We start from the raw sequence: 10,659 nt of genomic DNA, 5'->3' as shown, positions 1-10,659 counted from the left end.
GTAAGTCTCCGGAAATGAATCGGGATACCTAAGTATGAGATAGGAAACTGGCCCAACCCGCAGCCAAATAGTTCGGCATAAAGGTTTGCATCGTCTTGGGCCTCACCGAAACAAAACAATTCACTTTTATGGAAATTAATCTTCAATCCCGATAGTTGCTCGAAAGCTGATAAGATCAGCTTCATATTTCTTGCTTTATCGAGGTCATGTTCCATAAAGAGAATCGTATCATCGGCGTATTGAAGGATAGACAATCCACCATCCACGAGATGGGGAACCACTCCTTCAATTTGCCCATCTGCTTTAGCACGCTCTATCATGATCGCAAGCATATCCGCCACAATATTAAACAGAATAGGGGATAGCGGATCACCTTGCCTTAAACCTTTTTTTGTTTGAAAATATCTACCAACGTCATCATTGACTTTAATGGCGACACTTCCTCCAAAAACAAAGTTATGAATTAGAGCTCGCCACTCCTCAGAAAAACCTTTCATTCTGAGGGTTTGTCTGAAGGAAAGACCACTTAACTTTATCATAGGCCTTTTCGAAGTCGATCTTTAGGATAACACCACTCATCTTTTTACGATGTAACTCATGAACTGTTTCATGCAAGGTAACAACCCCATCGAGGATATATCTTCCTTGCATGAACGCCGTTTGAGTAGGGCGAACCACGTGGTCGGCTACTTAATTAAGACTAATTGTAGCTGCTTTTGTAAAAATCTTGAAACAAACATTAAGAAGGCAAATCGGCCTATATTGTTGAATCCTTTCAGCCTCATTAACCTTAGGCAATAAAATGATCTCTCCGAAATTTATACGGAAGAGCTCTAGTTGGCCCACATGAAGCACCGCAAAAAGATCCATCATGTCCTTTTTGATTATGTCCCAGAATGTCTGATAAAACTCTGTTTGGGAAACCATCCGGACCTGGCGCTTTGTTGTGCTCCATTTGGAAAATTGCTTTCTTTACTTCCTCCTCCGAATATGGGGCGGTAAGAAAAGCATTTTCCTCGGCAGAAACTTGAGGTATGTCATCTATCCGGTTCTCATCCATTGACAGATTACATTCCTCAGGTTCACCAAACAGGCCTTTGTAATAATTTGTAATATAAGATTTGAGCCGCTCGTGACCTTCGATAGTGCCCTCTTCTTGTACTAAAGAATGAATAAGTTTCTTCCTGTGTCTGCCATTGGCTACACTATGGAAGTATCTTGTATTCGAATCTCCCTCCGTAAGAAATTGAGCTTTCGATCGTTGATACCACTTGAGTTCCTCCTCACGGAGAATCCCGGCTAACTTTGCATTTGATTGACTTTTCAGTTCAATTTCATGTGTAGTTAGTGGTCTCACCTCCGCTAGAGCCTCAATATCATCTATAATTGAAGACAATTGGAGCTTCTCATTTTTTAGCTGCCCAGTCATGTGTCTTGCCCATCCTCCAAGGTATCTACGCGTAGCGCGTAATTTGTTATTCCACCTTTGAATAGGGTCAAGGCCAGCAACCGGTTTCTCCCATACTGTCCTCACCAGATCGACAAATCCTTCCCTGTTGAGCCATCCAAGTTCAAATTTGAACGGACGTTTGCTCAAAGGCCTATGATTGCCGTGGTGATTAGAATGGGAGCATGATCCGATAAAGACTCAATACGAGGTAAAGCGCGTACAGAAACCATAGGGTATTTCAATTCCCATTCAGAATCCATTAGTACGCGATCCAACTTCTCATATGTAGTAGGCGAAAGGGAATTTGCCCAAGTGAATTGCCTGCCACACATTGTAACCTCTCTCAAGTCCAGACTATCGATGACAGCATTGAACATGAAAGACCAATGATGGTCGAAATGGCCTCTACTCTTCTCATGAGGAAATCGTAACAAATTGAAATCCCCCCCAATAATGATTGGGTGTGGATTATCCTTTGTAAGATTAACCAATTCACGAAGAAAAGCAGGTTTAAATTCAGGTTGAGCAGCCCCATAAACTGAGACCAAACTCCACACGAAATTGTCGGTCCTATTGCGGATATGGAGCTTTATATGATAGTCTCCACCCGAAATATGCAACACTTCCATGGAGGAGTCACGGACCCCAATTAACATGCCCCCAGAACGACCCCGCGGTGGTCGGGAGACCCAAGTAAAGTCCACCCCGCCAGAAAGGCGTTGGAGCAAACTTCTTGAGAAATCCCTTCTACCGGTCTCTGAGATAGCAATAAAATCTAAAGAATGATCACTAATGCATTCTGCAATGTGCAAGTGTTTAGCCAAGTCTCGAAGACCTCTGCTGTTTTTAAACATGCCATTCATTAGGAAACAACAGTTGATTTTGACACCTTAGCCTTCTTAGAGGGTCTAGCAGTCTTTTTTGTGGAGGAAGATTTAGATTTTCGGCTGGAAGCTTTCAGATCATAGACTGAGTTAAGCACCGCCTCATCCAAACCCACCTCAGATACCTCTCCAACTAGATGAGAAAGGAGCTGACCATCTGTATCGGAATACAGCTCATCCTCATCTACAGGTGAGATATCCGGCTTACTAGAAACCTTAGGAGTGACTTTTAATCGATCAAACTCCATATGTCTCAAAGCATTAGCCGACACATTGACCGTACCCACAGAAGAACCCAAAGAAACACCTACACTATTCAACTTCGCAGATATAGATTGTGTAGAAAAATTAAGAAAAGACTTGGAGGATGGTTCTGAACCTGTCGAGTCCAAGTTAGAGGCCGCCTTGCGCCTCATTGCCCTGGACAACGAATCCTCGTCTGAGGCCAACGCCCCATCTGTAGCCGTCACTTGCCGCATGCTGCGGCGAGACGGCGTGGCGTGTAGCGGTTGACGAAGAGGAGTGACCACCGGGGAAGGCGAGGTCGGAGTAGACACCCTCCCAGTGGTCACCGTCGGAGACCTTGGCGTCGTGGCTAGGGGGGGCGAGCTTGGAGCTATAGCAGCGACGGTGGGCTCCGACCCCACCGTAGCTACCGCCTCCGAGCTCCCGCCCTTCCCCTCGCGCGGCACCACCATCTCCAGCCGAAGCACCCTATCGGCGACGGCCCCAGGCAGGGAGACGCCACTCGCCGGCCCACGTGACACTGACTGGTCAGCCGTAAGGGGGAGCTGCTGCTCCCCAACGCAGCCTCGCGCCGGCCCATGGCGCTCTGTCTGGTCAGCAGCAAGGAGGAGCTGCTGCTCTCCATCGCGACCTGCAGGTGCAGCCCCGGCCACGCGCTGACCGTGCTCAAGAGGAGCGGAAGTAAACTGCTTCTCCCCAACGTACTTGAGTGCATGCTCACACATGGACGTGAGCTGCTGCTCCCCAGCGCATGTGAGCTGCTGCTCACGAACGTATGTATGCTTTTGCTCACTTACAGACTTGAGCCGCTGCTCCCCAACGACTGTGAGCTGCTGCTCACCAACGGCCGGGATCTGCTGCTCACCACCATCCACGCCTGCATGCGCCGGTAACAGCTGCCCTCCACCCGGCCCGTGAGCAGGGTGGGAAGCAAGAGCAGCATCCCCTGGCGGCGGAGAAGGCCTGGTCCGACCAAGAACGTTTCGCCGCCCGCGTGATGTAGACGGCGTCACTTGGACCTTCTTGGCGAGAGCCTCCGACGCCACATCCTGCACCACCAATCGCTGCGAAGGAGAAGACACTGAGGAAAGCGCCACACTCAGCTCCTCCGCGGTGACCGCCTTCGAAGAAAAATGTCCGTCCACCAAAGATAAAGGTGGCTGCATGTCCGAGCCCACAAGAGCCGTCGGCGACCGTCGCTCCAACGACGGATGCGACTTACGCAAAGCCGCCACAAGAGCAATACCCCGGGGAGTCTTCGGATCGGAGTTAAAAGGCGTGACTGCATGAAGGACCGCAGCAACCTGAGAAGACCCAACTGGTGCCACTGTCGAGGAACTAGAACCCTGAGCCTGGTGCATTACTGTATCTGATGTGCCCTGCGCGAACTCAGATGTATCCATCGCATCCTCATGCTCCTTCCCTTTTCCTCCATCTCCATCGCCATCCTTCTTCCTCCAAACAAAAGGAACAAAATCTGCCTCAGGAACATAAGAAGGTGACTCACGACTGAAACGGAACTCGTAGCCCTTTAGTTTCACTACCACATCAGATTTCACAAAGGTCGCCGCATCCTTTTTACCGAATTTAGTAGTGTCAAACATGGCGACCAGAACCCGAACGACTCCTCTGCGCCTCAAACTGAGGAGATCAACATCCAGAGTCTTCCCCATCAGCGATCCAACAGCCCACAAACCCCAAAAATGGCGAACATTATGCGGCACTCCCTCCACATGCAGCCAATCCTGTTCAAGCTCAAACTTGTGTGGCACATCCGTAGGCTTCCAAACAGAGACAGACATCTGGGAGTTAAAACCTGGAACCGCCATCTGGATTCCATCCACCACATCAAGGTCCTCAAAGGATGGGAAACTAATGAGAAAAACATTATCTCCATGCGGGACAGCCTCCCACTTCCACTGAGGCTTGGCCGGGCACCTCCGCGCCATTTGCTTCTGAATAACAACTGTAGTAACCGCCTCACCAGTAACAACAACTCTAGCCACCGGGGACGAATTTGGGACAAGATCATCCTTTACCACACTATCCGGCAAGGTGGTGAAAAAAGTCTCATAAGTACCCACTCCGGCTACAAAAGCAGAAGGTCTAGGATACTTCAACACCGGGCATCTCACAGTTGGATGGGCCTTCTTATCACAAATATAGCAGTAATGTTGAGCCTTACAATCCTTGACGGCATGAGAATCAACAGAGCACTTCCAGCACCAGATCGGTTTGTTTGGCTTGACGGTCTCTATCGGCACAACATGCTCAGAAACCAACGGAGCCATCACCTGAGCCACAATTTGAGGTTGGATGGCTGCTTGGGAGTGAGCTTGCAACTGAGAGGTCTGCATGTCAAAACCCGCCTGGTGGCCTTGAGGCACGAACTGGCCTTGGGGAGGAGCCACTCCAGTCGACACCACGACATGCGGTTGTTGCACTGGTGGTACCCCCTGCGCACCGGCTGCCTTCTTCTTCTTCTTCTTTTGCCGCTGGACCCCAGACGCCGATGCCACCTGCTGCTGCTGCTGCACGGCAGGGGCTGCAAAATGCTGTAGTTGCTGCCCTTGCGCACCGACGAACTGCGGCTGCTGATGTTGCATCGGCGGAGCTGCATACCCGCCGAAGAATTGCTGCTGATACTGCGGGTTATATTGTCCAGGAACGTAAGGAGGGGGGCGTCCCGCGAACCCTCCGAACTGCTGCGAAGGTGGAGGAGGGCCGAAACCCGGGTGCGGAGCCGGCTGCTGGTACGGTGGCCTCGGCTGACCGAACGGAGACGCCGCAGGACGGCCGACCGCACCCGCCAAAGCGTCGGGGCGAGGAGCGACCACCCCGGGCGCGGACGGAGGTCCTCGGGGCGCCTGGTTGCCCGCCATGCCGCGAGGCCTGCCGACCAAAACCTCGGCGAAGGTACGCCGGCCGCCGGGTCTCCACGCGCAGCGGATGCGAGGAGAGGGCGCAGGCAGCAGTGGCGAGGAAGAACTTGACGAAGAAGATGCAGCAGCCGGCGGAGCAGACCTTGACGGAGAAGAACTTGTTGGCGGTGGCGAGCGATCCGGTGACGAGGGGAGCGCAGCCGAGGAAAACGGCGGCGGCGACGATGGATAGGCGGAAGACGTGAACGAACCTACTGGCCTGCGAGGGTGATCTGCTATATATAGTTGTTGCAACCAGAAATTCGAACAACGCAAATTTGGGCAGTGGAAATCAGTCATATCTTAGTAGATCTTAGTAGGCTGGCATGACAAACATCACATTGTGTGGAGTGGACAAAGCGACTTGGTATTCAAGTGCTCTATGTAGTTGAGCTGTAAGGGTACATATTTTCTCGTCTGAGGAAAAATAGAACTTCTACTGTGCCCAATCCTTAAAACTGTAAGGGTATTGTCTTCAGGAGTTGCATATGCTAAATACTGATCATTACAATGAAGGGAGGCATTTTAGGCACATCGGATCGGTCGAGGTAAAGAGAACACCTGGCTCTAATCAGGGTCACATGCGAGATAAAAAAAAAATCACAAATCGGATTCGGTGTTTCATCAAGAATATCGCCAAAAATCGAAAAAATTCTTATTCCCAAGAAATATGAAGAACAAATCTTATGGCAAGCATGTGTGTTTAGGTGGTGTTTGTGAGGCAGTGACGTCGACGTCGCTTTGGATTTCTGTTCTCCAAACTCGATCTTGTCACAAAGGCATGCTTTGGTGGTATGATGGGTGCAACGTCTTCTCACTGACCAGTTTCATTCCACCCGACATGTGTGACAAAGACGATAACGACACATGTACATTCATTGGCGAGACATCGGGTAATATTAAATCCAAATCAGGCCGTAGCAACGCACGGGCAAATGTCCTAGTCTTTTTTGAAATCGACATTTTTTAGTTTAAAAAAAATCCAAAGAGAAATTCTGGATGTTTATACGATGTATTCTATGGTTCTGCCAAATCTCAATGGGAAATAGTTTGTATTCCGTTCTACACGAAAATGACAAAATACTGACAGATCTAGGGTTTTTGAATTTTACAGTCTTCCTTACACAGATCTGGAAATTTGTTATTTTTACACCGCCCGAAATACTTTATAATCCGCATTGCTATTTTGCACACATGTAGAAATCATCATTATGTATATCTAAGATTCTTTTTCCGAACTTTTTAAAACTTCAAAATATTGATTTCATTTTTTTTTTTTTGGAAAATGGGCTCCATGGAGTCCATCATCCATATTGACGCTCTCCGTGGGGTTATAAGAGCATCTCTAACAGAGCCCGTAAATCCCGCCGGAACCGAACTTTTCCGGCGGATTTACGGGTTCGGGCCGAATGTGTCGCAGATCAGCGACCGAAAAGATGGGCCGGCCCGTAAAATAAATTCAGGGGCCCGAACAAGTCCCCGAACGGCCCCTATTAAAAGGGTTCACGGAGGGGAGTTTGGGTCGCAAACCCTACTCCCCTCCGCCGTTCCTCTCCCTCCGCCGCCGCCACTGACCATTTCCGGCGAGCAATCCAGCTTGCCCCAGCCACCGATCGAAAGCCCGCCGCCACGCGATGTCGTCCCGTGGAGCCTCCCAAGGCCGTGGCGCCGGATTGGGCGGCGGCGACTCGCCGCCACGCCCGCCCGTCTTCCGCACCGACACGGAGCGGCGGAAATGGAACCGGTCGGAGGGCGAGCGCAAGCGCAGCGCCTGCCGGTGGACGAACTGGGGGCTCACGCCCCTAGGGAAGCTCGCCAGGTACGGCAACGCCGGTGAGGGATCGTCCTCCGGCCAGTCAAGCCGCGCATTGTGGCTCCCCGTCGCGGACAACAGCGACGACGAGGACCTCATCCTCGCGCGGTCGACCATCTTCTCCGCCGGGGACTATGTCCACGACAGCGACGACGAGGATGCCGTCCTCCCGCAGACCAAGGCCATCAGCGAGGCGGAGTCTCGCGCGCGCTTCCGCCGGGAGGAGGCGGAAGCCGTCCGCCTCGTCCGTGAATACGAGGCGGCCCGCCGGGAGGCCCGCGTCCGCCGCGTCAAGCTCGAAATTGTCGAGCTTGACGCCGACGATGCGTGAAGCTCATCGACGACAGCGTCGGCGCCCTCTGCCGCCGAACCGCTGCGCCACCACCGGCATCGCCGCGCGCGTAGGTCAATATAGTGGCCGCATTTTGCTTTAGCTAACTAGTGCCCGCTGGTGTACCAGTAACGTAGCTTTAATTTTATGAACAATGTATGTTTTGATGCTCAATCGGGGCATCAAATTGATGTCGAACTATGATCATCGCCTAATTTACCCGCGCCATTTCAAATTCCGCTTTTCAGTTCCATTTTAACGGTTTCTAATCTGCGCCACTGCCAAATTCGAACGAACTCTCGTTTTCGGAAGACTGAAAACCACTTTTTCGGTTTGCACTTTTTCGGGCTCTGTTAGAGATGCTCTAAGAGGCCTGATTTTCATGTCTTATATAAAATGTCGGGCCATTTTTATCTTATGAACTATTGTTTTCATCTATTATAAGAACTGTCGTGGGCGTATGAATTATCTGGTGTATTCATTTTCGATGCCAGGCTATAACATGCCCGCGTTTTCATTTTCGATGAGCCACCACACAAAGCTATGCATTGAACACAATAATAATGGATTTTCGACGTATAAATTTTGGGTTCTAGAATTATGTTTTTAGTTTTGTACATATAGATTTTATCAATTGTATAAATTTGTTAAGCCGTGGCGAAGCACGGGCATTCAACTAGTGTCCCATAATATCAACAGATTGAGCTGTCAGGCAAGGTGTGCAAAGGAAAAAAAAAGTAAGTGATAGACTCGGTTGTGTTACAAATAGCACATTTCTTACATCCATTTCATTGACGTTTTGTCAGGCTGTTTTTTGCAAGAATAACTTTATTATGCAAGAAACACATAAAAATATTAATATTTAATGACACCTTCAATTTCTAAATATATTTTAACAAGAAAATCATAGTCATAAAACCTGCACACATCGATTTGTCATATCGAGTACATAATGTGAAAGTTCAGAGCTGAAACCTGCGATAATTTACATGGTGTTCTCTTTTTCTGGTAGAGCACATGTTTGTTAACTTGCTCTGGTCTATCATATGGGAAATTGGAAAGTAAACCCGCGATAATTTACAAGTTGTTAATTTGTTCTTCGTCGTTTTAGCTCATTAAAAGCAGCCAAGCTGTGGGCAGTGAATCCACCTGAAAACTAAGAACAAGGCAACACGATACTGCTAATTAGTTTCATTCGTTTATATACAAGACCTAAATTAGGAAAACGATAAGATCGATGTGATTCTGTTTGTTGTACCTGATGAACCCGGAACGCGAACCTGACACCCTGATGGAGTAACACTTGTCTGTTTTGCTCTTTCAGAAGTTTGGCGAGCGCAGTTTCCTTGGTCGGATTCTTGCTGGTGCCTGATAAACTGTCAATCTCCAAGACCACCCGCAGCATGTACTGCCTTGCTAGGTTCACGCACGCCAGCTTGACCTGAGAAAATCACAACGATTGCGAGAATTAAGATGACAAATCTATGCTCTGTATGCCACCAGGGTGCTAATAGTAGCCGAGAAAGTAGCGAAATGCACCTTGACAATTAAACCTGTGTCTGACATCCAGCCAACAGGGATGTCCTGCTCTTTGTAGCGCGATGTAAGATTGATCTTTACGTCGCTGGTATCACGTTCTAGCACGAACTTGAAGACGCTCTTCTCAGTTCTGAGAATGAACAGGCGGTGCTTTCGAGTCAGCTCATCCATGCATACCAACATCTTCAGATCAGTACGTAGTCAGCAATGGAGTCAGGAAGACCTACTTCTCGAAGAGGGAGTACATCTTGCCGAGGGCCGCGTCGTGTTGGAGCGCGCGGTCGTCGACGAAGGACGAAATCTGCTTGTCTAGCTGTACCAGCCACTGGTGCCTGGCGGCGGCGTCTCGTAATGCGTCTGCCCTCTTCTCTGGCCATTGGAAGTGCTTTAGGACAGCTTGTTCATCCACCTGAAGAAAAACATATTGATCAATAGTTAAATCAATCGTCGACATGCTTCCGATCGAAGGAACGAGCCGATCGATGCTCACCAGGAAGGAGAGCTCTTGGTCGAGCCACGCCACGAACGCGACGACGTCTTCGATGGTCGCGAAGGTTGCTTCCCGGACTTCGGCGGCCAAGGTTCGCACGAAGTCGCCCTGGGTCTCCACGTCGGCCTGGACCTGCAACGCCGGCCGGATTACAATCATTCCCTTCTGTGATAAGAAGCATGCATGCATTCTTTGCGATCAAGGATGATGAACTAGGTAACGGGTTTCGTACTCACTGCAAGGAAATGGGAGGAGTTCCGGTTCATCTCTCCCATCAAGTCGCCCTTCGGAGCCGTTGACCCGCCGGACGCCGCCCTGGGCCCTCGGGAGCCGGTCTGCTTGACCTCGCCGCGCCCCGTCAGCGACTGGTACAACTCCACGATCTCCGGCGCGCGGCGCATCCTGTCACCACCGCTGCCCACGACCTTGCTAGGACCTCCTACAGATGGCGGTGGCGAGGCAGGGCCTCCCGGCAGCCGCGGAGGAGGCCCAGGCGGCGGCGGGCCGCCTGGCGGGCGTGATGGGCCGATCAACGACTTTGTCCGCTGCGGCGCGGGGTTCGGCTTCCTCGGAGCTCGCATGTCGGAGCTAGACCGCTCCATCTTGCTCATATCGCTTTGGGATGCTTGCAGTTGCAGACGAAGCAGCTGAACGTCTCCGCTGTCTGCTCTACCGGTTCCTTGCTAAATTGCATTGTTCGTATTGACTCTGCTACTCCACATGCGTCGTTGAGCCTGGACGCAGTTTAAGCTTTGACTTTTGCAATGTGATGTAGGGCTGGAACTGGATTCGTTCCTAAATTAGTACGAGTGATCTGTTCCGTTGAAAGGGACAAGTAGGGATCATTGATTCATTTGAATTTGGGTTTATGTCACAATATGATGATGTTAACCATATTATTATACTAGGCACTAGCTATGTCAATGGAAAACACGTATTAAAAAATCAATAAGCCAAACCAAAATATGTAACGATCTTGAATTAA

The 10,659-nt window shown here is 50.0% G+C and overlaps 1 protein-coding gene across 2 annotated transcripts; it reads right to left on the bottom strand.

Moving 5' to 3' along the window:
• Window positions 1–8,492: 8,492 nt before the first annotated feature.
• LOC127343103 (protein CHUP1, chloroplastic) lies at window positions 8,493–10,423 on the bottom strand. Of its 2 annotated transcripts, none has more exons than XM_051369188.2 (6): window positions 9,911–10,423; window positions 9,675–9,806; window positions 9,412–9,593; window positions 9,185–9,314; window positions 8,904–9,086; window positions 8,493–8,794 (listed from the first exon to the last, which is right to left on the bottom strand). In XM_051369188.2, the coding sequence occupies exons 1-6, from the start codon at window positions 10,283–10,285 to the stop codon at window positions 8,753–8,755; spliced, it is 1,044 nt and encodes a 347-aa protein (XP_051225148.1). In that variant the 5' UTR covers window positions 10,286–10,423; the 3' UTR covers window positions 8,493–8,752. The 2 variants fall into 2 exon arrangements, with proteins under 2 accessions (XP_051225148.1, XP_051225147.1); XM_051369187.2 differs by having other exon boundaries at window positions 8,496–8,801.
• Between the last annotated feature and the right edge of the window lie 236 nt (window positions 10,424–10,659).

Source organism: Lolium perenne, chromosome 3 (assembly GCF_019359855.2).
Source record: "Lolium perenne isolate Kyuss_39 chromosome 3, Kyuss_2.0, whole genome shotgun sequence".
NCBI classification, from domain to species: domain Eukaryota; kingdom Viridiplantae; phylum Streptophyta; class Magnoliopsida; order Poales; family Poaceae; genus Lolium; species Lolium perenne.
This window is presented reverse-complemented; position numbering and strand designations above follow the sequence as displayed.